This window comes from Poecilia reticulata, linkage group LG22 (genome assembly GCF_000633615.1).
Source record: "Poecilia reticulata strain Guanapo linkage group LG22, Guppy_female_1.0+MT, whole genome shotgun sequence".
In the NCBI taxonomy this organism is placed as follows: Eukaryota; Metazoa; Chordata; class Actinopteri; order Cyprinodontiformes; family Poeciliidae; genus Poecilia; species Poecilia reticulata.
In genome coordinates this window covers 5013076-5040173 of record NC_024352.1, presented here as the reverse complement: position 1 = coordinate 5040173, position 27098 = coordinate 5013076, and the positions used below count along the sequence as shown (strand labels likewise).

Here is a 27098-nt window from a genome sequence, read left to right as displayed (position 1 = left end):
CACGCACGCACGCACGCACGCACGCACACACCTAAATATTTACAAAGTCCAGCTGCCTAAACTTTTGCTTTAATTGTGTTTCATCAATTAAAGGTTTCATTGGCAGCACCTTGCTGCCCCATTTCTGTAACAGCTGTCTGTTTTATACTTTCCTTTACACATTTTCTTATCTGTTGCTGAGTAAAAAAAATGTCACTGTATTGTTTTTTGTATACATTTTATGAGTTTGCATTTTTATGACAGGCACTTTTAGAGACAGCCCTGACCAGAGTCGTCATGCCCATGCCCATCATGGTGCTTCCTCCCATGGTCATGGCCGTTCTGGAAAAGTAAGAAAATCTCTTCCACTAATTTTGACTCTGTTGAAAATTTCTAATCTATCTGGAAACTGAATACTGGATTTAAATTTGGATAATGTTGCCTTCACATGCATCAAATAATCTGAAATAAATTTTAGCTTGTTTAAAAAAAAACAAATGTGTTATAAAATCTTAGTTTGGATGATATTGGGATTAAATTGAAAAATACTCCATGACTGGATTGAAAAGAATCAAAATGGAACACAGATATGAAGCTGGCAAAAATGTCATTCTTATTTCTATAACATAATTTCATGTTAGAAATTTGTTTTTTGAGATGTTTCTTTGGTGGGAGTGGCTACCTTATATATTTTTAAAATTATTTAGCAACACATGCTAACTTTAACAAACAGCATGGCATTTCCTGGTGGATTTAAAAAATGTTTTTTTGCCTTTATCTATTTTGGTTTTTCTTTGTTCAAACCCATCAAACTTTTAGATGAATTTAATTCTTCCTATTTGTTTATACTAGGAATAAATTGTTGAACAAAACATTAAAGTTGTCAGGTATGTTACATCCTGTTGGTAGCTACAAATCGGCAAAGTAATTACAAAACTACAGAGTTATGAAATGATAGAACTGTAAAATAAGCTGCATCAGGTCAGTCCAGGTCTGTGGTTAAAAAAACTACAAAAAATATAGCTAATCACCGAATTGAGCAGAAATTAGTTTTACTGTAAGTGCGGTTATAAGAGCAATAACTTTTTTTTCCATCACATACAATGAATGATGCACTGGTAAAACCATAGAAACCTTTCAGCAAAATATATGGTTTCATCAATCTCTTCCATCAGACGCTTCCTCTGCAGTGAGACACGGCATTGTTAAGCACTATGTTGATGACGTCTTTATGACGTGACGCGTTTAGTTGGTCGTCTTCAGATTAACGGAGTGTAGTAGAGGAATGCAGAGATCTCTGGGAATCCCTGACAGCACTTGTCCCGACCGCTCTGAGTGGGCGGGCTCAGACGGCGCGGCCTGCTCTCCAGGTGTGTTTGGGATTCCTGGCACCTGAGTAACTGAACGGGAAGGTAGAGAAAGACAGAAGGAGTGTACATGCGGGGGGTGTTGGTGCATAAACGTATCGGTGGGGAGCTGTGAGATCGACTGAGCCTTCCTTGTGTGTAGTTCTCAACTCTCCTTTATGTCAGCTTGCCTTCACTGGCTCTCAATGGGGCGAGAACAAGGGGACAGAGACAGGTCCCCCAGGCGGCCCCTCAATGATGGATTGCTCTGCTGAGAACATGTTCACTGGACTGACAGCAGAATCTGTTCTCATGCACAGCCACGAGTGTATTAGGCAACGTTCATTCAGAAGAAAGTTCCCAAATTTAGGCAAAAGTGACGTATGATTCAGGAACAAGGTGTTGTCGTAATGCAGCAATATTACAGCATCACTGTTTTCGTTGCTATTCAAGGGCTTCATACTTTCCAATGGTTGGACGTATTACCTTAAAAAAAAACCATAACAAATGCCATTAAATATTAACAGCAGTGTGAAAATATGAGTTACTGTCACAAGTGAAAGAGACACCCTGACCCTTTATTTTTAAGAAACATTCATTAGCAGTTATATTAAAATAATTTAATATCTTATAGGAGTGGCACAAAGCATCCAATCATAGTCTCCATCTCAATCTCAATGTGTTTTTTATCCGTGATCTTTGACGGTTTGTTACTGTGACCTGCACGCACGAGTACAGGTTTAAGAAAAGGTTCACTGAGAAAAGTGAATAGTGGTAATGATGACTTGGATGAGTGGTGATCTGTGCCTCAGATTGGGACACTCTGCAGAAAGAGACCAGAATTAGACAGGGGGAAGTTTGCTATTGGATGATGTGTTTATAGCTTATGCAAAAGATATAAACACAATATGCAAGTCAGTGTAGTCGGCCCACCGCTTGTACATCTGGTGAACGACCAAACACAATCATCAAAGCCCTACAAAAATGGTGAATGGCCTGTGCTTGTACAGCACTCTATCAAGTCCAGAGGACCTCAAAGCGCCACTCAATGTTCAAGAACACATTCACACTCTGATATAAAGCTACTGGATAGTAGCCACAACTGCTCAGGGCAGTCTGACAGAGGTGAGACTGTTATAAAATAGCGCCATCGGACCTTCTGACCACCATCAAAAATGGCGGACAGAAGGTCGAGTAAAGTGTGCAGTTGAGTGAAGTGTCTAGCCTAAAAGCGAAGTGACTTGCCTTAGGACACAATGACAGATACAGAGTGAATAGGGAATTGAACAGGCAACCCTCCGACTATGGGACACCTACCACCATCACCCCGGTGACAAAGCCTTATTGATGTTGGGGTTAAGTACCTTTGTGGCTTTAGAAATGTGATGAAACAATGACCAGGTTAGTAGTTTAGGTCAAGAAGACACTGGGACTACAGCAGTGTTGTTTGGTCTGAACTAGGAAGATAGTTGAGAAGCTAGTGGGTAAGTTCAAAATAAAGTTTCAGGTTTCCAAGTCTAGAGCTCAGGGAATGTATAATTTGTAATCTTTGAATAATCAATAGCCACAAGGATCGATTACCTCATCTTAAATGGTACAATCTAGCATACCACTGTTTTTTCGTTTAAGGCCGAGATTTACTGGATCCGATATGGCTTCAATGTGACGGAAAATCGGGTTGGATGATGTCCGCAGCCATTAGAACACATTAAAGTTAACGTGGCCTCACGGGCGGCCAGCGATTCCCTGCATCTCCGGTTGTCCAACGTCAACCTGAGCATGTCCAGTGCTCGGGTTGCATAAGAGCATTTAAAAACAGCCAGAATCACATTCATTTGTCAATAACGTCTTTATGACATCTTATCTCTTCCCCTTTATTAAGGACRCCCTACTTTACCTTACCGCTTGTGTTTAATAATGTGCAGCAACTTTTCTCTTCGTAATGCACTTCTGCAAGATGTGCATCTATGCTGGTGTGTCTATGCAGCCTAATTAAACCATGGCAGCCATATGTGTTAATGAGCTCCCTCATTAGGCAGTAGCTTTCCTCACCATGAGGGGAGGGGAGCGTCGCTGGTGGAGGAGAGAGGAGCGGCTCCTTCTCAAGCTCCTGCTGAGTTCGCTGTCCCACACACTGATCAGGAGATTATCCTGTGGCAGACAGGCAGGCAGGCAGGGGGAGCAGAGCAGAAACTGTGCTTCACAAGACGAATGCAGAAAATAATGCATTCTTCCAGGCACTATTTATAAAGTGTAGTAATTCAATGTCTGTATAATAATTCAATAAACCGGTTCCTCATTTGTAAAATGACAAAGTGAAATATTATGTAGATTAATTACATACAAGTGGATGTCTTTAAGTCTTTATTGATGACGATTAGGGCTAGACAATGTGTTCTGAAATCAATATCATGATATATTAAGCAATTAATCTCTCTAACGATAAATGAATAAAACTAATCCACCCAAAAATAAAGAATGTCAGCATAAATACTTCCTGGATATTTATATTCCCCAGGAAAGCAACTATATTTTTCCATTTTACTTATTTCTTTAATTAACTTTTAAGCTACAGTGTCTGTAAATACGTGAAAAAAGATGTGTTGTTAAAGGGGCAGTATTACATTAAACCAACTTTTTTGAGCTTTACATCATGTTATAACATTTTTCCCTCATCAAAAACAAACCTGGATTCTTGCTTTGATTCTTTCATGAATGTTTGAGAAGTCCTTTAATCTCCGTGGCAACCATTCAGCTGAATAAAACACCTGGGTGGACCTAGCTCAGCATTCAGGACACAGCTCCTCCTTGGAGCTGCTGTTTACACCCGACTTCTCTGTCTCCCCCATTCAGTTCCTTCAGACTAGCCAGCAGCAATTAGCAAACACCTGGTGGAGCTGAGCATCTACCTGAGCTCATTATAGGAGCTACTTATCAGTGAAACGCTGGTAAAAACGTTTTTAAAGGGTTAATAGAAAACCATGTTGTGATGACTTTCTGAAGGCGGAGTTTCAGAAAGAGCAGGAGCTTCTTATAGAGACAGAGGCCCAATTTCAAGGCATTAAATTACACAGTCAATATTTTTAAGTTATATTTGATGTAAAAAGCATTTTTACAACTGAGGGCAATATTACTATTTGATTGTGCTGTAGAAGGGCACCATGTGTAGGGGAAACATAATACAGCCCATTTCAGACTTATTGCACAATGGAACAAGTTTAGAAGTATAAAATAACTTCTAACGTCTTTGCTGAACCCAAAATGTTGCCAAATGATTTACATCACTTCTTTTTTCGGGAGGGGGCAACGAGCTGCTCCTCTTCCTACTCAACCAGCTCTACCACCACCGCTTCAACATTTGAAATTTCCTTAGTTTCCTCAACCTCACCATCTCTTTCACTTCCTGTTACAGACCAGAAGGGGGTGGAGTCATGTGACTACAGACGACACACGTAGCGCTACGTCTTAAAAGGCCATGAATAGCTTAGCTGCACACGGCCAAAACTAAGACAAAATCGACTTTTTCTTTCATTTTTTATAAAACACTGTAAATACCAACATGGGTGGAATGACGTCAGTCTTCGTCATAAATTTCGGTGTCAGTTCATTTTTGGTTTATCACTTATAATTAGGTTGAATTTCCACTTACAGCTAATGAAAACACCATACTTGACATGACAATATTACTTTAGACAAACAAAAAACAGTTTTTATGCTGAACTATGACCTTAATGAAACATATGTCTAACACCTGCCTTAAGGTTCTTATTTTCTAAATGTACGTCTTTGTACATCCGACAGAGGAGCCGTATCCAAATGCAAATTCGATAAAAACAGAAGGGTCCTGACTGTGTCCTCTTCTCTAGGCTCCCTCTGCTGCAGCGGCGGCGGCGGCTCGTCCTGCCCGTCCACAGCCTGGTGTGTCTGGCTGCCTTCGGCCTCGCTCTGCCACTCGCCATCAGCCTCTTCCCACAGATGTCTCAGGTACCTCACCGCTACGCTGCTCCACTCTACCACAACTTTTATTCATTTTTTTTTAGTCCTACCATAGCCTATAAAATGGCCCCTCATAGCTATTATTTTTTCTTCAGCAGAGCCTTTTAGTACAGGGTCCCATTCCTGCACTGCAATAACACAAAGTTGTTCAGTTTTTTTATGTCTAGTTTCTTGTGCAAATATCTTTGTACGCTTGAGGTAAGACAAAACTTCCAAGAAACTTTTCAGCAACATGTAGGAGCTTGTTTTAAGTAAATAATTCATTAATATTGACATAAAACGACTAGTTCCACTGACAAATTATTTCACGTATAACAAGACATTTTTCCATGTTATAAGTGAAAAAATTTGCCAATGGAACTAGAACTTTTACATGAGTGTTAAGAAATTATTGACTTAAAACAAGGAAAACTTACTCATCAGTTAGCTTTGCCTTATTTCAAGAGCACTAAGACATTTGCACGAGAAACTACACTAAAAATACTTGTGGAGATTTTATGTTTTTGCATTGAGGACTCATAAAACATCAATAATCAAAATACAACTACATAAATTCATTACTTGTGTAACAAATGATGGGATGTAAGCAACAACTTGTGAATTTTTCATTTGTAACTTTTAAGTTGAACTTTTCCTGAACTCCTCCTGACTGCGCTTCCTAAACGTAACATGTTGTTTCCAGCGTGTTTAGCTGAACCTGCTGAGGAGTTGTTTGTTCCAGTTGTTGGGAGAGCTCTCAGACACCAAAGAGCAAATGTGAGCATGTTTGCAGGCGGGGTAAAGGTCGCACCCGCATAACAGAGGTATCGAATGTTCAGGAGTTTTCCAACCGAGTGGGTGTTCTGTGGAAACCAGTGGCATTAAAACAAATAATCAAAACCAAGAAGACATTTTCTCAGTTACCTGGTGACTGAGAGTGATTTCTTATATTATTATTATTATTATTATTATTATTATTATTATTATTATTATTATATATTTTTTAAATTGTACCTGTATCGACTGTGTGCTCCTGACTGGGTTTCAGTTTCCGACTGAAGCCTTTTCCCGACTTCCTCAGTGTTTCTGTAATGAGGCGTAGTCCTCCGAGACTTGACCCCGTGTTGTCCCGTTGTTCACTGCCACCGGTGCCATCCAGGCCAAGCGGGCTGAGATCTAACTTTAGCCCCCGTTGGCTCAGAACGCCGCCATCCTGCTCATTAATCGGCAGCGGTGCAAAAAAAAAAATCTTGTTTTTTGCTCGGTTTTGCTCCGTCTTTGTGTTGTCTCTCTTGCCAAGTGACTTGCTGACATGAGCCAGCCAGCTCTGGCTTTAAAATGTTTAGGATTTAATTACCCGCTGGAAATAGCTCAGATAGCCATATGGCAAAAAAAAAAAAGAAAAAAAAAAAAGAAAACTTCAGACATATGTGCCGCCAACGGTCCTGTGAAAAGCCTGTTTTTCTCTCCCTTTTTTTTGCACTTTCACAGGAATAGCAGATGAAAAAGAAGGAGGAAAAAAAGATCTCCCCAATAAGCAACAAGAATGCCCTGCTCTCCGGGACCCCCCGCCTACTCAATTTGTCCCACTTCCCCACTTCACACCTAGCAAGATGTCTGATTAACGATTCTGCCTCCAACTCCGACAGCCATCTGTCTCTGGTTCAAATATTAGGAGACGTAAACCTCAAATTAGACTTTAATCTGCCAAATTGGCTCTTTTTGCACATTAGCGGCAAATGGAGAACATTTAAAAGCTTTAAAGAATATTTGCTTGCGATTAAAAAAAAAAAAAGAAGGAAAAAAAAACTGTTGCAAAGCTCACAAGCTACGCTTACAAAGTATAGATCTGTGTATGTATTGGATGTAGATGACGTAAACTCATCATCTAATTGCTCGTGCGAAATATCTCCACCCGTGCGACTGACCTTTTTCTCTTTTTTTCTCTGTTCTTTGACTCCCACAGATAAGCGCCAATCAGCTCGAGCCAGAGATCGCGGCGGCGACAGATTGTCAGATTTTGACGTACAACAAAGGGCTGTGAGCGTTCCCTCCCGACCGGTGGGTCGACCCCCGCCGTCCGACGATGCCAACGTGGAGGAGGTAGCTCGCATTTTCACAAAACAGCAGCTGATCCCGACAACGCATGACATCGCGGAGATAGCGGTCGACAGCGACAGCTAAATGTACATCACAACACCTTCGAAGTATTAGCAACGCGACAACATGGAGACTTACCTAAGAGTCGATGCCAAAAGCGGTGCGCCGCTCGAGCCTTAAAGGCTAATTCTGGCTGCTGCGCGACTTGTTCAAAACAGGAAAGGTAACAGCTTAAAAAAAAATTCTAAACATTTGCAGAAAACTCCAAGCTGATAATAAGTCGACTTACAGAATAGTTTGGAATTTTTCCAGGTTTTTACAAAAAAAAAACAACTTCTCGAACAAAGTGAATGTAGAAAAGCCTTAACAGTTTAGCAGTAAACTTTATTCCATTTTCCTCCTCTGCTCCCCCCAAAAAGTTGTTGTCGCTTTCAGAGTGAAAGTTTCAGGGATTTTCTGAAGGGACGAAAAATAATACTTGACAAAACATGTTTATCTTTAGGTTTTCTCTTTTTCTGTCTTTGCCTTTTAATCTGAGCATAAGAACACAGAGATTATTGCTACAGCCAACCAATGGTTGGTGGAAAATGTCCAACTTTGTAACTTTTCAATTCCACATACTTGCAATAAACGGCATACCTCAATGTCTGCCCCCTTACATCTGTTCACTGAAACTTAGTGTGTAACGTTAAGCATCGCTGTTTCTGGATTCAAGATTATTGACTACGAAGTTATACTGTTAGTTTAGTGTTCAGTAAGGTTTTGAAATGAACAATAATTAATTAGACCCGGCACAACCTGAAGACTGTTGAGTTGAAAACATGTTTCTTTTTAATGCACGTTGGTAACTCAGGCCTGATTTGCATTCAGCCGATGATATCTTTGTTTTGAAACTCACTTCACTCTGAAAACACAAACAGCTGGGTTGACAAGAGAGTGTTCTTCAGAATGACCCGTCTTTGTATTCCAACGCTGAGTATGACAGGTAGATCTGCATGGCATGCTGCTGTAATCCAAACAAAAGTTCTGAAATTCACCCTGAGAATCTGAAAACTATTCCTGCAGACATAAATTCTTCCGATCATATGATTTGTCTTTGCGTTGTTTTCTTTCCACCGGTGTCTTCAGCTTTTCTTTTGAGTGAACCAGCCTAACGCCACTTCTATTTTATTATTTTTAAACACGGTCTTGTAGTAAGCTAGCTGTACATGTTGTACTTTGAGCTCATGTCACGACAAATAAAAGGTTTTTTACATGCAGTACTTTGCGGACCACTGGGGGGCGTCTGGGGACCACAGTTTGAGTAACAATGATGTAAAAACATAGCAACCCCAGATCATCAAACTACCACTTTGTCTCGTCCATCCACAGAATGTTTCCCCAAAAATCTTGGGTATCATCACAATGTTTTTTTTTTTTGTTGTTTTGTTTTTTGCAAATAAGAAAGTGGGCATCTGTGTCATTTTCGGTTACCAGAGGTTTGAATTTGAACACCTGTAGATGTTGTGTTTTATCCAGTCTTTTCTTATTGTTGATTAATCAGCATTGTTCTGAGGTTTGTAGGGTGGACCGTAGCCTGGTAAAACCCAGTCCCTTATTCTACGCTTCATTTCGTACTGAGGGTTTGGCCCCCCTACTATCGAGAAACGATTGTTTCCTTAAGTCGTGGACTCTGTTGAAGTTTGACCCAAACGCTGCCATTTGGCCATGACGTGTGTATACCGGAAATCCTACACTGTAATCCTGTTCTTAAACAACCATCCTCCACTGCAAAGAAGAGAAGTGCCTAGCCCAACCAGATGACTGGTAATATAAATTCAGTATTTGGAGGTGTAGCCGACACAGACTGAATGGCTCACTTCCTCTGCTGCCATTGCTATAACTACAGAGAGGCTATGATACTAAAACAGCGCAGAAAACCAACGTCATCGCTCACAACTTCTCCTTCTGTTGGTTGATTGGCCAATTTGTTGAAATACTACTGGAGGAATTGTACTCAATGGGAAAAATCCCAGAAGGAGTTGTGAAGGGAAATGAGAATTTAGCTGTATTTTGTAGGAAGCTTGACATGCTGTGATTTATAACGTATTACTCCTGCTGTGCTCTTGGAGTAATCTTGGTAGACTGGCCACTCCTCAGAAGGTTCATCATTGGTCCATGTTTTCTCCAGCTGTAACTAACTCACGGTTTTGTTGTTCATGTATTTGAAAAGGGACAATGTGCATCATATAACATGCCAGAATTAGTCATACAGGTTAGTTTTCATCTGTAGTCTGTCAGGGTGCAAAGTGGAATCCCAAAGTTTTAGAAAAGGGTTTGTAGCCCTTTCAAGATTGACGTCATCCTTATTTCATGATTAAATGAGTGACAGTATTTTCAAATGTATTGGCATTTATTGATGCTTGAACTAAAAGCATCAAATAAAACATGGGTTTCAGTAAAACCATGAAACGCAACAATAAAGACAGTTTGGAATGTATCGTGACAACAATAGATCAAAATTCTTATCACTGTAAGAAGTTTATCGTGATAAACGATACGATAAATTCTCCCCCCTAATAGTTTGATTTACATTGCTATTTTCTCTTCTCATTTTTAAAACCGCTCTGTTTAATCTGATGATCTTTGTCTTATATTAGCATTTATTTGAATGAACGTCAGCGAGGGCAAAAGAAAGCAAAAACACTTTATGAGAAAACAAACTTGAAAGATGTTTTTATTTTATTTTTGTATAAAGATGCAGTTAATCAAGTCATAAGTCTGGTTGAGTTTATATGCAAAGCCGTGTCTATTAACCACAAATTCAGGTCAAGATGGAATTGTGTCAAACAAGATCCTGATCAACACATTTCAGCAAACACTTCCACAGACTTATCAGCATCTTATCTCATGTGTCCAAGTTGCTGCCATTAGTGCTGGAGTAACTTTTTCAGCCGGTTTATAGATCCGTATCGTCGTGTTTATGTCATCCCTTGGCTTATATAAACGCTCCATCTTTTGTTGTGATCTGTGTAATCGGCATGTTTGAGCGGTTGCCTTGGGAACAGTGCACAGCGGGTTGCCACTGACGAGACGCGGTTGCATTGCCGGCGACGCCCAGATCAACAGAAACACCTTTGAATCAGTCGACATCAAAGAACTGCATCTGGTAACGCATCAGAGATTAACACCGAGTCGTGTCGGGATGCGAATTGATGCGTTTTCAAACCTAGCAACCTAAAAGGGAGATTTTTAGGCTCATTTGTAGATCGTAAGAAATCTGGAAGAATTATTTGCTTAAGCTAATTGCTGTTTCAGCAACAACAGCAGGCCCCTCCACCCCCCGTCTCCTTTTTTTTTTTTTTTGCACCTCTCTGTTCCTCTGGAGAGTTTCTCGTTTCTCACCCTGGAACGCCGCTCGATCCCCTTCCTGCTGACTCGGCTGACAGGAGACGCGGCGTTTAGGGAGGCCAAGGTGATGTTCCACCTAATTCTTACCTTAGCCACACAACAAAGAGGCCCTTTAATTGTGCTAATCTTTTACCAAACCAGAACGTGACCTGTTCCAGAAAATCTTCCTGACAAGAGGAGGTTGTAGAGCCACGGCTGTCAGGGCGAGCTACAGAACATGTTTGTTTAGATAACCCCGCGCCTCCTTTCAGCACGTTTCTGCACCTGCAGTGAGTATAGGATATCTTGAGAAAACTCAAAACAAGTCGTGTGTGACCCCTTTTGGGTGCGTTTCACAGTGTATTTTACCTCTACCTACTGCCTCTTTTGTCCCTCCTCTTTCTCGCTGACAAAATAAGACACCTGAGTCAGACATCAGCTCTCCTCTGAGGTCGCGGGGTCACTAGGCAGTGGTTTCTTCCGGACAGCTTTGAGCTGTTGCTAAAAAAGATTGCAGCAATATCCAAACCAGCTCCCGCCTCTTTGAGAACTATTGCAGCTTAGTAAATGTCTGTTTCGCTGTAATTTCAGAAACATTACTATTTATTTGTGCTTTTTGACATTTCGAGAATAAAATTGCTTAATGGGAACACGGAAATTTATAAAAAACTAATTTCTATGATTGAAAAGTATTGCCGGTCGTATCAAAATTGCTTTATTTTTCCTAAAACTGCAATGGAGACACTTTTTTTGCATCACATTGGTCACATGATCAATAACCGGATGGTACTACTGGCAAAAATGACGAAGAAGCTGACAGGAAGTAGTTGGAGGATGATGTCACGCCATGTTTTTCTATGAACTTATTCACATGATTTTTAAATTGTGAAATTGCGTTTTTTCGACATTAGCGGAATATTAAGGTTTTTCGCACATTCATACTGACCAACAGGTAACACACCTGACACTTCCTGATGCTTGATGCTATGCCGACGACATACAACTTTACATTAGAACTGGAGCATCATCACCACCATTTTCACTCACTGCCTTCACCACCGGCCTGGAAGAGATAAGAACGTGGATGAATCAGAATTTTCTTCAGTTAAACTGCTCCAAAACTGAGGCCATATTGATCGGAACACCTTACCAGGTTCAATCTTCAACTTTGACGACTATTTTCTTTTCTGGACAAGACATCCCCTTTTCCACCACAGTTACAAATCTTGGAGTTAGAATGGATTCTCATCTTACATTTTAAAATCACATTAAGCATCTATTTAAAACCCGTTTCTTTCATCTTCGCAATATCTCCAAAATTCGTCTATCTCTCTCTTTCTCTGATGCCGAGACTCTTGTCCATGCCTTTGTCTCCTCCAGGCTCGACTACTGCAACTCTCTGTTCATTGGAATCCATAAAAACCATCTTCAGAAGCTTCTATACATTCAAAACAGCGCAGCCAGGATTCTATTGAGGGCCTGTAAATCTGACCATATTACACCTATTCTGCATGACCTTCATTGGCTTCCTGTCACCTACAGAATTCAGTATAAAATCGCCCTCATTACCCATCAGTGTTTAAACAGAACTTCACCGGATAATCTGAAGGACCTTCTCATTCCACATTCATCCTCCAGATCTCTACGATCACAAGACTGCAACTTCTTCCACCTTCCTCGATCCAGATTAAGGACCATGGGAGATCGGGCATTCGCTGTGGCTGCCCCCCGTCTCTGGAACTCTCTCCCGGATTATTTGAGAGCTCCGCAACTACTGGTTGGCTTCAAAACTTTTTTATTTAGGCAAGCCTATTCTGCCTCCACGTGATTTTTATGATGTTGATTTTATCTACGATTTTAGTTGCACTGTGTGGCACTTTGAGATTTTTGCTAATGAAAAGTGCGGTACAAATTAAATTGATTATTATTATTATTATTATTATTATTGTAATGGAGGTGTATATCAAGGTGTGCGTTTATCACATTGTTTATCATTTATCGGGATAAATTTCTTAGATTTAAAAGAATTTTGATTTATCATAGTCCCGATAAATTCCAATTCATTTTATTTAAAACTTTGAAAGATTTTAGTATTTTCTTCACTGTCTGTTCAAGAAAAGCATCGATAGATACCAATACATTGAAAGTGCAGTTTAATGATGTAAATCACATTTCTTTGTGACTGGGTTCATAAAGAATTGTATTATGGAAATGTTTTTCAAGAGCGTTATTTGTGTCTGGGGGGCTGTAATTGCTGTGACACAGTTACATGGTGACCTAAAAAGTATGTAATAAATAGTTATCTTCACTTTTATTATAACAATAGTACCACAAAGTATTGTGATAAAACTTAAGTCCATATCACCCAGTTGTAGGTGTTTACACCCATCCATCCTCTCCTCTCAATTTGCCCTGGAAGAGTCAGTTTGTGCCTCATCGGACGTGGCAACCTAATAAAATAAAATCTGGATCTCTAATAGCTTTGGGCCTTGTTATTTTTTTTTTCAGTTTTCTTGTTACAATTCAATAAAAGTCAATAAAATTTACCAATCAAACTTTGTGGATTCCTTATTCTTTTCAACGCATCACAAATCTGACCAGCTTGAAATATCTGTCAAAGGACACCAGAATTGTGTGTGAAGATCAGAAACTTCAGTTGCAATGTTTGGAAAGCTCTCCATGCCTGTTACGTTTTTAGATAAATGTTAGTTATTGACTTTTAACAGTTTATTTAGCCAGAAGTGTAAGTTTGTTACCAAGCAGTGTGCGGGTTTTACTATTAAAACAGAGACAGATGATATTCTGCTTTGAAATAAAAATATATTTAGTGCACTTTATACATTTAGGAGACATTCTTTCAGTCTGGTCAGAATCTGGAACTGTAGCTTTAGCTAATTCCCATTCTGTCAGCCCAGTTCTTCAGCTTGTAATTGTCCTTCACTTCTTTCTCCAAATGGAGCGATAGTATTATAGCCAAACAGTTTACTAATTAGGCGACTGTAAATAGGTGAGATAGATTTCATCTAGTGTTATCAGAGTAAAGGGGTGTGAATACAAATGCTCAGCACTCTTTTCTGTTTATTTGAAACAAATGTTTGATATCCATGGATTCATTTCAAACATTTTACAACCATACGCTAATTTGTATAAGCCGGTTGCATAAAATACACAGGGATTTGTGTTTGTAACGTGACAAAATTAATAATTTTGTCGCTGTATCCTAGTCACCACTGAGCCTTAAATGTTTGGGGTTTTTTCTTATCAGCCCCTGCAGCAGCACGTTTCACAGCAATCTGCACATCCACCAGCTCAGCTGGAGAGCATCAACCTAATGAGTGAAATCTGCAGCTGCTGTAGCTGCTGGGAACAAACTGCTGCCTCAATTAAATCAATACGCAGCAATCTCTCATGCAACAGGAGCAAGTCTCAAAGTTTTTATTTCCAAAGCCGTCTGTCAGTAAATACATTTCGCGCTTGAAAAACGCGGCTGCGCACGCGTCTTGCTCTACACGCGGYGCTTCGTAAAATCTGCAACAAACGGGGACTTGTTGTCTTGTGCATCGCCCACGGCGACGGTTCCACGGTGGTGAAAGACAACGATTTCGTGATTGCGACTCGACTTGCTTCCCGGGGTCACAGGTCGCCTCCCGCTGGTGGGAAACCTTCATTGGCAGGACAACAAAGACCGTCTCTAAAAATAAAAGTGGTGAGGAGTCTGAGAAGTTTTCTGTTTCGTTCCGTTTCACCAACATGTTCACTGACTGACCACAGCTTCATATCGAGGATGAGTTCGACTTAATGTGGTGCACAGGTGAAAGCGAGTGAAGTAAAGTGGAAGTGATCAAACAATTAGCTTTTTGTTAACCTTCATTATTGGCCTATGTACAAAAAAGGAAAAGGAAAAAAAGAAAAAGTGAGCACCATGGTACTCTAGGGTACGACTTTTCTCTTCAGCCATCGTAAAATGATGCTCCGCTGTCGTCGCGGCGGCACGAGACGTCCAAACTCCTCAATGAAGACGTGGAGTGATCGCACATGGAATCCTTGAGTCTTCCTCTAATGAGTCTAACAACGCTTTTAATAATCTTACATAATAAATAGTGTTGGTCCTCTGAGGCTCAGGCCCGTGTTCAGTCCTCTGAGGTCACGTCGATGTCCTCGGAGCTGGCCTGCTTGGTGGCGATGCGCCACCTGTTGATGTGGTGGTTCCCCTTCTTCTTCTGCTGGCTGTCTGGACCCTCCTCCTCCAGCTTCTGGCGCTTGTACTTCGTCCGTCTGTTCTGGAACCAAACCTTCACCTAACAAGGAAAAACAGGGAATCAACGTAAATCTTTATTTGCTTTGGTACTTTGTAGCTCTTTTGATTTATAAATTGGATTGTTATGGTAAGCTTCAAAGAAACACTGATTCTGACTTTTCGTGTGAGAAAGAAAATACATAAAAAGCAGCAAACAATTTTATTTCTGTTTAGCAAATTCACCAAACTGGATACAAATCTTGTTTTTCAAATAAGTTTTATTTTCCATATGAACGTTTCTCTTTCAGGTAATTGCTGCAGACTTTTTGTTTTTACTGCTTAGCTCAGTTTTCCTCCTTAAGATCGTATTAAATAATGTTTTCACACATATGCATGTATCTAGGGTTCAGGACTATGATGGCATAGAGAATCAGTTCTGCACAACAGGAATCTGAGGTTTAATTGATTTAATGTTAATTTGATTATTTTTATGATCAAACTAATTTTGGTCAATGATTTGCCTCTGTCATACTTTTACTGTGTTTTCTTTTATGTCTAAATTTGATTATTTTCATTTTTATTATGTTTAATTTTGGTTTTTCATTATTTTTTACTTTGCTTTTGATTTTAATTTCTATCATTATTTTCACCTTGTTTTATGCATTAGCTGATTTTACATTTTAATTTGAGAAATTCTCTTTTTTTATCTTTAATGTTTTTGTTTCTATTCTCGCTCTTCTTGATTTTCTTGTTCGTTATTGATTTTATATTTGAGTGTTTTGTTTTTAGTTTGATCTTTTTTAATGATCTTTTCATTTCTTTTTTTATCTGTGCTGTCTTTGTTTTTATTGTCATTTATTGTTTTCATATTTTCATTTTTGAGAGTTGTCTTTTCATATGCACTATTGTCACTGATAGTTTTTCTCTTCTTTAACTAAATAAATATTCTGGAAAACTCAGCCTAAACCTTTCACCACTAACTAAATACATCACCAACTGTTCTAATTAACACCAGCAAAGTATGTGGGTGTATTAAACTTAAACATTTTTAATTGTATTTTGGGTTTATCCATCCATCCATCCATCCAAAACCTTAGGTATGAATAATAAATGCTATTTTGTTTTTGCAGGATTTTTTTGTGCCATTTACTATTCTTATTTTTGTTTTGAAATACTTGTATTTAAGATATTAGCTGTCATTTGCTCCTGGGTTTTTTGTATGAATATTGTATTTTTCTACAGGTTTTTAAAATACCTTCCTAAATACCTATATGGCTGTTGGAGGAGCCATATTTAAGAATTTGATACTCAGACACCATTTATGACATGTTTAGTTTCAGCAGGTCAAATCCAAAATTTGACCTGCTGCTAAAAATAGTAACATTTTACCTGACATTTTCCAACCAAGATGTGAAATGTACTTCAAAACTTGAGTCAAATCTGCTTGTAATGAATGTGTGTGGTCTGCACTGATTTCGCTGGTTTTCAGTAAGATTCGCCTCTTGTTCAGATTACATCTCTGCCTTTCATGTTGACTAAATGCACAACATTCCAGCTTATAGCTTAACACGCCTCATATTAAAATGTTAGACGGTACAATTTCATTTTTATATCACTCAAGATGGCTGTGTTGCCCAGGATGACTAAAATATTTATATATATTTCTTAGTTGACAGGTGTGACATGTAGTAAAAAAAAAAAGTTGTTTATTGTGTGTGAGCATCTCTACATTTTTTACAGAAATGGCGTTCACTTTGTGTAAATGGTCCCTTGTTATTTAAGTCCTTTGCGCTCTCAGTAATGAAGTAGAGGTTAACTGTTAACTGTCTTGTGGGTAAATATTTAACACTAATTTCTTAAATTGTTTTTATTTTTATTGTTTTAGCACTCACTTCAGCAGTAAAATGAACTCTTAAAAACACGAATTTCTTTAATTATGGCTCTTTTATAAACGAAATAAGTGTTGAATTGTAAGACGTAAAAAATACATTCTGAGGCTCAAAATTAAGTTTAATAAAAAAAAAACAAATCTAACAAAAGCAGGACAGGCGAGTGCCAAGTGTGAGCTCAACTTACTTGGGTTTCGCTCAGACTCAGGCTGTTGGCCAGCTGCTTCCTCTCGGCTCCGACCACGTAGTGGTTCTTCTCGAAGGCTCTCTCCAGGCGGAGCAGCTGCGACGGAGAGAAGGCCGTCCGGATGCGCTTGGGCTTCCGGGCGAAGGGACCGTGCAGGAGCAGGCTGTCCTGGGACACCTCGTTACCTGGAGGTAAAGTCAAAACACTTGAGCTAAATATCCCTTGTGTTGTCTCTCGGTTAGTAAGCCTTTTATATTATTATTATTTAGACACTATTGAGACACTTCTGTTCATGTCGACGCATATTTTGAAGTAAAAACAATGGAGTGAAAACCTCGGCATTTTTTGTGGCATCAGAATAAGCCTGATCAAAAACAGGCTATAATTAAATAAAAATGTAACTCCCATGACTACCTCTCACAAATTCTATTACTTCTGTGTAAACGTTTTGTTTTACACATAATATTTTATCAAAAATATTGCGACATTCTGGACCATTTATCCACCACTTATCTTTTTGCAAGCGGGAGTAATATTTGGTTTCTAAGCCAACTTTCCTGGCTTGTTAGCAGCCCATCAGCTATATGAATTCTTATTTTTCTCATGGCACCCGTCACTAGTGGTCTGGTTTTAAAAAGTAAGCAGTGTTACAATTTTATTTGGTATTTTACTCTCCCAGTTCGGGCAAAGAGTCGTTGGGTAAACAGAGAAAATAGGAACATGTCTTCAGTCTGAACTGAGAAAACGTCCAAATAAGATATTTAGTCAGAATGTGATCCAGTTGAGCAAGCCAGGTTTTAGGATCAGCGACTTTGTTGAAGCTGAAGTCTGATTGACCTATGAAAGTCCTATTTTTCTACAATTAACCGGACAATAATTATCCAACCCTAAACAGCCACTTGACAGCGGCGTAAAAACACAATGATCTTTTTGTACTTGGAGCTACTCGTTTGTTTTGAAGTGTTGGCGAATTTTATTTTATTTTTTTTACATCACATTTTACTCTTTACTGACTCTTCAAACGCTCAATGTTTTCCTTTCCTTTTCAGCCCTATTTAACACCAGCATTTAGATTCTAATTTCGGAGTAAACTGCTCGAAACATAAAGTCGACTATAGCAGAGTTAATTGTTTGTCACATTCCAAGTATGACGCAAGTAAATTGTAAAAGTTATTTTGTCGTTTTAGAGGACAAAAAAACCCCCAAATCTAAAACATTTGATGTAATAAGAATCAAATTTCATAGAAAATTAACCGCATTTCGAAATGCTACATTTCTCTTTTCTCTTTATTTTACTTTTTTCCTTTATTTTTTTCAGGATCTTCATTTTGCACTAAACATTGCACCCTTCCGTTTATTTATTTATTTATTTACGTACATGCTTTTATCAGAACTTTTTAATATTTCCAGTTTTTCTTTTGCTTGAACCTATTAAGAATAAATATGTCATTAAAAACCCATTTTTAATGTGAAATGTGAATTTCAATGTGAAATCAGAACGCCTTTGGATGACTGAAAGTTTGCACAATTTGAAAGCAGTGTTTTAAATTTGATCGGGATTTCTTTCTCTTTTTTTGTTTTGTTTCTGATAACATTTCAAGAAATTGCAAAATAGAAAATTATCATGAAATTCTTCAAGAAATGTGTCATATGCGTAGAATGTAAAGTTTTTTTCACATTAATTATAATTATAACAGATGCAATAGACAATTGTGCACAGACGCCTAATTATTTCTATTACTATTAATATTTCGCCTATATTTGAGTGGTAAATATTATTATTATTATTATTATTATTATTATTATTATTATTAGCCTATTATTAGCCTATTATTATAATTATTATTTTATTATAAAAATGTCTGCGGCAGGAAAAGCGTTATGCGAGAACCAGTTTGTTTTTCTCTTCTTCTGTTTTTAAGAATAAGAAGGGAAAAAATTGACAGCAGCTTCCGGATATTACCAATGCTCATCTGTTCCCAGTCTCTGCTGTTTCACTTTGCAAACAAGAATCTCTTACCTTTAAAACAAAAAATCTTAAGAAGCTATCTAAAGAAAATATTCACTCTCAAGTCAACACATTTGCGCAACAAACGTCCGGCAGACTACTGCTGATCGTACAGGTCGCCCCCACATCTTTCACCTCAGCGCGATCTCTCTCCATCTCCTCTTCGTTTCCGTACCTTGAAATCTGTGTCCAAAAAATCTGTTCCGTAACACCCAGGGGTAGAAGTTGAGCGGGTCCCGGTGTTGCGTGCCGAAGAAGTGCGGATGCTGTAGGTGGGAGCCTCCGAGCTGGTGCGGGGCCACGGTGAGGGACGGGTGGTTCACCGTCTCCGGGAACACCAGCTCCGGGCTCTGGTAGAGAGGCCTGGCCGCCGGAGCCTGGTAGCCGTTCATTAAGGCATCTGTGGTCGGGTTGGAGTAACTCAACGCCGTCGGCCGGATGGGGTCCTCGGCTGGCAGGGGGTTCTCTTTGGCGACCAGAGACTCTATCGTGAAGCAGCGCTTCCCGGCGGCAGAGAACATCATCTCTAGGCAGGAAGAACAAAACTGGACCGTCGTTCTTAACTTCCTCCCGCTGCTTAAAGTTGCATCTTGACCGAAGGATGGTGGGGTGTCCGCGGGTGGTGGAGGTGGTGGGGCGGGGAGGAGGAGGAGGGCTGCCCGCACAATCTAACCCTCTGAAGATGCTGCTAGAAAACTCAACAGTGCCGCAAGTCTGTGCGCTCCCAGAGGGCGTCTGTTCACAAATGCGCACCSAGAGCAAGCGGCCCTCCACGCTCCCCCCCAAGTGGCTTTACGCTGCGCAGGAAGGGAGCTGATTGGACCGGAGCTCCTGCCAATTGGTCTCCCGGAGTACCTGCTCCACAGATCACAGGAGCCCGGGACCAGCTTAGTTACAGGCAGCACATGTGTCCAGCCAATTAGGCGCTCATTGCGGCGCACATTCAGGCTTAATATGTCGTGTTTTTTTTTGTTTTGTTTTTTTTTTGTTTCTGTTCGTGGAGGCAGTCTGCCGTGTGAAATCTGTTTCAGTGGAAGTTAGGAGCCACTATTTGGAAGGTTGACTGAGGAGAAATGAAAGGTGACTCAGTAGAGCAGCTTAAACATTAAATCAGTCATTTTTCTTTAAAGTGACATTCAAATATTTTTCTCTCTCTCTCTCTATTTTTACCCCAGGACAAAATGAATGTATTTATTTTTTATTTGGCTTTCAATAAATGTTTTGCCAACTCCTCTGCTTTCATTTTACTTATGCAAATTTACAGTGTGTGGCTTCATTACACTCTGAAACTGCTAGGTTAAAGCAACTCCAGTTGTTTTATTGTGCATATCCACCAATATGAAGTAATCCAGAACGTAGGCGGATTATAGGTTTGACTCATACTGAATAAGTTTTCAAATGCAAGCGACTAATATGTAATGAGATTGATAAAGAATGGATTGAAATGAAATAGTAAAAAAAAATAATAACCTTGATTTCTAAGCAAGTCGTGTTTTTAGGTTATACTGTATGAAAATGCTGCTACATTTGGATAAAACAATCACTACTTGATTCATAAGAAATGTATTTTATTCTCTGTGCATTGTAATAAAAATAACAGCTAGAACTCAACCAAATTGTGAAAGTCTGCATTTTATGTAGATTTCAATACATATTTCAAAGAACAAATAATGCAAGTTTAACTGTTTGATGACTTTAATAAATTACATTTCAGCAATATTTTATATGTACTTATATAAGTTTTTTAAATCTAAAAAATATATATCAAGACTGTTTATTCTCACATAAATCTGTTAGAGGTTTGATTTATCCAGAGCTGGCCACAGCTGGATTCTTTGCTCCAACACAGAAATCTTCTGAGCCAGGAGTTTCAGATCAGTTCTGAACTCTTAACAAGTTCTTGATATTCATTAATTGATGAACAAAATAATAATAATTAAAAAAATAGCTTTACATGATTTGTGTCACAAAAAAACTATTGATTGATGTTTGCATTATTCAATGGCTAGTTATTACCATCAAAATTCAGTTTTTACAGTGCATCTTTGTTTAAAACTCCAAAACTGAACTAATTCTTGGATGTATGCAGCTAAAAATGTTAATATTGAACCATAATTATGAAACCATAAACTAGAAACAAACATAGCTTATGAGAATCTCCCTGTTGGTCAATGTGTGGATGCTAACCGTTGGTAACCCTAGTTTCTGCTAGCTGCTAAGTGGATAAAAGGCTATTGTTATTTTAAATGAATATCGTCATTCTCTAGTGTGAGCTGATGTCTAACCATTTTGCTTTCCATCCTGTGGAAGAAGTTCCGTGAGGTCACATTTTTACTGAACCTAAAGCAAATGTAAAAAGCAAAGCAGCAGTAATACCTGTACATGTTGGCTTTAGTTTACAGAAAAATACTTCAACTGTACATTTTTTAACTCAAATGCTGAGTTGATGAAACTGTGTAAGAGTTAAGTTAGTTTAAACCAAAACATTGTGTCCTATTTGTTGGGTTAAAGAGACTACAAGAAGACAACTTTAACCTTTAACCTCCAAAAGCTAGCGAAAGCTAGAGCTAGATATGTTTGACCAAAGTACTACTAGGTTATAGAGACAAGATTATACGTTTTCCATTTGCTTCATGAGCTTCTTTATTTATTACTTTGAAAATGTATTTAATTTTGGAGCTTGCCTTTGCAAAAAAATACTTTAGATTGTAATAAAAATATAAACATTGGTATACATTGATTTGTTTTGCTGATGAATCCTGTCTGCAGATTTTGCTTTGAATTCAAGCTAGCATTATTCTCGTTCTTTGTGTACGTTGAAAACATTAAGGCCGATATAATGTGTTGAATTATCACTCAGTGTGTCAGCTTAGTAAATATTAATGTCTTTTATGTTTGAGGGTCTGTCGTGATTGATAATGTTTATATTTTGGCGCAAGAAGTTAAGTTTAAGTCCAGTTTAGATAGCTTAGCAACAGCGCTAACAAACTTCTTTACACTTTAGCAGAAGACTTTGCTAATGAAGAGCTCTTAGCTGTTGTTCTCAAAGAATAGATTTGTTGGAATTAAAAGTTTAGAACTATTTCAGTAACATTTATTTACAAACAGTTGTTTTATTTCTTTTTAACATGTGAGGAGAAACCAGGTGAGTAAAAGTTATTTTAATTAGAATTTAGTTCATTGAGTCCATTTGTAAAAAATAAATAGCTGTAATTTATCTATTTAAAGTTTTTAAATGTTTTTTTCTACTGAAATCAAACAAAAAGAATTGCTATTTTTTTACAGTTTGATTGTATCAGTGTGGATATAAGCCAGCGGTTTTTAGAGTGCGTTGTTCCCAAAGGTCATTTATAAAGTAGCAAGTCTCACAGCTTTCATCTGCAGCGAACTGCAGTAAAGATAAGGCTCGTTTTTTTCCATCCTGATATTGATTTAGCTTTTTGCTCAAATCAAACCAGCGCTGATTTGTTTACAAGCAAACTTCATTTCTGGATTTTTAGCCAACTAAAGTCCCTTAAATTTGCGCTGACAGCGTCTGGACGTCGCCGCAGTTCCTGTCCTCTGCATGGGGACGGACCTGCGGGAAAACGCCGCCCTCCTTCTCTTTTGTGCGCCACACCAGTTAATTATTATCCGCTTTAATGCGCTCGTTTGCGTGCGGGTTGCATTAGAAAATCATTACCGATGGAAATTATGAGGTAAAACAAGTTGTTGATTAGGCGTTTAGAGCTAAAGGCTACTAAAGAAGGCAGTAGGTTCTGTGAACGGGACCGCGCTTTCATTTCTTTTAAATGTTAAAGCGATTCTGTTTAAAGATAACGATCTGACTGCGAAGAAAACGAGAAGTAGAAGAAAATAAAGGTTATTCTTCTCTTTACCCGAGGGAAACTGCTAATAGCCAAATTGTTTTTTATGAAAAGTAGACTATTAGTTTGAAAACAACAACTGGAGAGAATGAAGTTCATGGAAATATTTGCATTCAGCTGTTCTGGCGTTTAAATCAAACGCAGATCTGCCTTAATAAATGCACAAAGACATCCCAAATTTTACTATCGGATCTCCAGAGATTGCTCTCATTTCTGGTGTCATGCATCAACCGTCTCCTTGCTTCACCTTCCAGCAGCAGGAACTTGTGGCTTGACCGAGCTTAATGATGAACCCCCGGCGGGCCTGTGCGCACTGACCCCCGTCGCTCCTGCTGCTGCTGCTGGTTAATACATGATCGGATCGCGGAGGCTTTTAGAGGGGAAAAAAACCAAAGCGGAGCATACAGTGGCCCTCCGTCCCCTCCTCCTGTTGTTGATTTCCCAGCCCGAGGCTCCGAGAGAGTCGGTCGGTTTGACCACAGGGGGTTTCACTGAGCGCGGCGGTTCCTCTGTGGAAATATCTGGACGCGTTTATAGTTCAGTCCCTTCAGGGGGAGGTAGATTTAATGCTGCTTTCCCTACTAAATATTTCTTGTTAAAAGTCAAGCATAATGCGACCTCGTTTGATGTCCCAGGAAAACAAAGGGCGTTAATTTAAGAGGAAAAAGTCCAACTTTTTTTCTTATTATTTTAAATATTCAGTTACACACAGTATTTAAACTGCAGCATGTAACTTTGATTAAAAAGACATTTTTTTCACCTATTTCTTGAAACGGTCACTATGTCGAGGCAGGATGAGACAGACAATATGTGAAAAAAAATCAAGCACCTCTGCCTTCTCCCAGTACTAATTAAAAACAACCAATCAGAGTCGAGAGGCGGGTCTTAGCGCTGTCAATCACTCGCCATGTGGTGGTGATGGTCCTCTGTTCCTCTCCCCTTCTTGCTCTGTGCTCCACAGCAGCTAGCATAGCTTGTTTTGAATGCTAAGGCTAGTTAGTATAGCCACCAATAACAGCGGATGAACAGTTTTTCTTAAGTGGTTTTTCCAACATTAGCACATTTAGCAGCGAGTACATAAGTTGATTGACAGCGCTAAGACCCTCCCCCTGGCTCTGATTGGTTGTTTCCTGTCGGGAGCTGTACATTTCTTCAGAGGGCAATAGGAGCTCAGGAAGGAGGCGTCGATCAGTCTTATCACAGATTATCCGTCTCACAACACAGTGGCAGTTTTAACAAAGCAAGTAAATATGTAAAAACAGACTTTAATAAAGTAAATGATTTATTCTCTTAAACCGTTTCTCTTTTCTTACTGTGAAACCACAAACCGGTTTTACTTGACAGACCAACATTGAGTCGGGCCTATCCGAAGTGGAAGTAAAATTATGTCGAAATTGCTACTAATGAAAATCTGAAAAGTGTGGCATACCTTTGATTGCAACTTGCCCTGAATCAATATTTCTTGCTACGATTAGCTGCATTTTGTTTGTTTGTTGGGTTTTTTTTTCTCTACCACCTGCACTGTTCTGGAAACTGACTTTTCACCGACTGTTCTTTGGAAAGTAGCTGAACTCAGTCTGAATCAAGAGTAGATGACGATATACATTTTCAAGTCCTCAAAGATCTTGAACGGATTTAGCCGTGGACTTGAACTGGAGCAATTTAACACTTGCATCTAAACCACTGTGTGGCTAAGGCTGTACGTTTAGGACTTTTGAACTTCTGCCCCAGCATTGAGTCTTTGCAAACTCAAGCAAGTTTTCCTCCAGGTTTGCCATGTAATAGTTCTATCCCCAGAATCCTCCTGAAGATGAGCAATCCCACTTCATGATGCTGCCACCACCATGTTTTACCATGATGTGTTCAGGGAGCATATGCAGTGCTAGTTTTTTTGTTTTTTTTCTCCACATAGTATGTGGACCAAAAAGTTACATTTTGGTCTCATCCAACCAGAGCACCGTTCTCTCCTCAGCACAGATTATTGAAAACTGCAGTTTGTCTTTATGTGTAAAGAGTAAATAAATACGAAAGTAAAAATGTGTTTCCTTTTCCTGTCAGGAAAAAATGAGTATTTAATATTTATTAACTGCTATTTATTTCACAAATAATGTGAAGTAAAAAATGCGAGGGTCAACCTTAGACAACTTAATCCAGATGTTATAAAACCGTAGTAACTGGTAGGTGCCTGGCTGAATTAGTGATGGGGCCTCATATTAAATTTTGCTCAGGGCTCTATAAAGTCTTGGGTCGGCTCTGTTTGAAGTTGTAATAAAAATGTAAACAACCGATGTACAAAACATAACAACTCTTCGCAGTGTATAACCAAGTTTCACCATCTTTCAATGTGTCTCAAACTGTGCACTAATTTGACCTAAATCAATGCGCCATGTTTACTGTTGAGACGTAGAAAAACATTTGAACAATTAAATACAAAGTTGTTTCGAGGGTCCAAATATAGTAAGAAACATATGGAAGCTCAACAAAATGTAAGTGCTGCCCTCTAGTGGAACCAGACCCAAACATTTCCACCACAATAAATAATGATTTGAAATGGCTCAGCYGCTCTGACTCTGATTCAAAATGTTTTGAAAATAGTCACATAAAAATACAGCTGGCTATATGTAATATTTATATAAAGTTTTCTCAGACCAATATAACATTTCCTATTTTCTTAGGCCATCATCATAATGTGTAGTTTTCTTACAATACAGTATAAATACTCTAAGCGGTCACTCAGCGTTGCATTATATAATTATTGTTTTCGAGGCTAMAGCTATCAAACACAAAGCAAACTTGGGCGTGTCTTGTTTGTTCAAAATCTCTTCCGAAAAAATATATAATTTAACATTAATATGAAACCATGTATATGACTTGAGATGCAGCAGAAGAATCTGAAACCCGAGAGTCGGCTGAAAAGTATGGACTCTCGTGCAGATGCTGCCATCTAGTGGTGAATTTAGCACAAAATTCACAGCCGTGACTTCAGAGATTCCAACTAGATACTGAACTCCGAGAGTAACAGCGACAAATACATCCGTAAACATGCTTATTTCACAGTTACTATAATTAAAATCAAGCTACAAACCGATTTAAATTCCAAACAATTAGCAACACCGGTTGTTATGTATATTTAGAGGAACTTATTTTTTATGCTTGTGATATCTGGGTCATCCTTCCCGGTCCGTTGTTGCATTTAAAGGCCTTCTTCGCKCTGCCCTCTTCATTAATAAGCTAATAGGCCGTTTTGTCCCGCATTAGCGTTGTGTGCTCAGCTAATCTGTTCCAATTAAATACTTGGAAAATTTCACCCCGTTATAACGAGATGGGAAAAGTAGCACGTCGCTGCGTTTGTGCCACATGCGTGAGAAGTGGGGTCCTCCAGGAGCCACCTGCGGCCCCCGGGCTCCTCCGAATAAACAGACACCCGACTACTAACGAGAACACCGGCGAAGGAAGGTCTGAGGGGTCGGTGTCTGAAAATGTCGGCAAAAAAAAAAAAAAAGAGAAGTATACCCGCTCCGGATATGTTTTTATTTTTAAAATTATTTCAATAATGTCGCATTTTGAATTCATCGAACCGTATCCGCTTCCTGTTTTCTGACTCACTGACTCCTGCTGCTTTCCAGGAGCCTGCGGTGGTGATATTGCGGAGGAGCCCCTCTTGTCTCTATTTTGTTCCCTTTTCACGACCCAACAAAGAGCTGATTCCACTTCAAACGCTGGTAATGAAAGCTAATGACTATTAGATGGAGTAAAGTGGTTCTTCACCTCTGCAAATAAAATGCAAAAAAAGARAAAAARAAGAGAAAAGGGGAGGGGAGGGGGGTTTCTATTTGGAACAATCGCCTCCTTTGTCTCAGTCCTGTGTCTCCCTGCTGGAGCAGCGGGTTGTTGCTCTGCAGAGAACTTTCACACCTTCTCACAGCTGCATTACAATCTGACGCTCAAACACTGGAACTGGTGCTGCGTCTTGTGGTTACCTCTGACTGACGCAACCACGGGAAACAGTGCTTCACCGCTAATAGTTTCTGAACATTAAACAATTCAAACTACCGTATAAGGGACATGAACTACACTAAATACAATAAATTATCTTGATATGTTCTGTTTTAGCATTGTTAGTGTGAATATTATTGTTGTTT

The 27098-nt window shown here is 39.1% G+C and overlaps 2 protein-coding genes across 5 annotated transcripts in view; one reads left to right on the top strand and one right to left on the bottom strand.

Annotated features, from left to right (window-relative positions):
* sfxn5a (sideroflexin 5a) overlaps positions 1-12678 on the top strand; it is a 24930-nt gene extending 12252 nt beyond the window's left edge. Inside the window, exons 12-15 of one of the 4 annotated variants that reach the window (XR_532551.2) lie at positions 244-329; positions 5192-5309; positions 7267-7403; positions 12408-12678. Coding sequence is in view for 2 of the 4 variants with exons in the window: in XM_008398809.1 (XP_008397031.1) it covers positions 244-329; positions 5192-5309; positions 7267-7344 (282 nt within the window). In the remaining 2 variants the exon portion in view is untranslated. The other 3 variants (XR_532550.2, XM_008398809.1, XM_008398810.1) reach the window with 3 other exon arrangements.
* A 25-nt stretch (positions 12679-12703) lies between these two features.
* emx1 (empty spiracles homeobox 1) lies at positions 12704-20178 on the bottom strand. The gene is made up of 3 exons (XM_008398808.2): positions 19266-20178; positions 17083-17267; positions 12704-15067 (listed from the first exon to the last, which is right to left on the bottom strand). Exons 1-3 carry the CDS (start codon positions 19612-19614, stop codon positions 14900-14902), a joined length of 702 nt encoding a protein of 233 aa, XP_008397030.1. The 5' UTR covers positions 19615-20178; the 3' UTR covers positions 12704-14899.
* Positions 20179-27098: the final 6920 nt, after the last annotated feature.

What these genes read in the sequence shown, in the direction of transcription:
- emx1 (XM_008398808.2), bottom strand. Translation starts at nt 19,614, where the DNA reads ATGATGTTCTCTGCCGCCGGGAAGCGCTGCTTCACGATAGAGTCTCTG. An exon ending in TTTTGGACACAGATTTCAAG is followed by an intron (nt 17,268 to 19,265) that starts GTACGGAAACGA and finishes CTTTACCTCCAG; the next exon opens with GTAACGAGGTGTCCCAGGAC. An exon ending in TGAGTCTGAGCGAAACCCAA is followed by an intron (nt 15,068 to 17,082) that starts GTAAGTTGAGCT and finishes TTTCCTTGTTAG; the next exon opens with GTGAAGGTTTGGTTCCAGAA.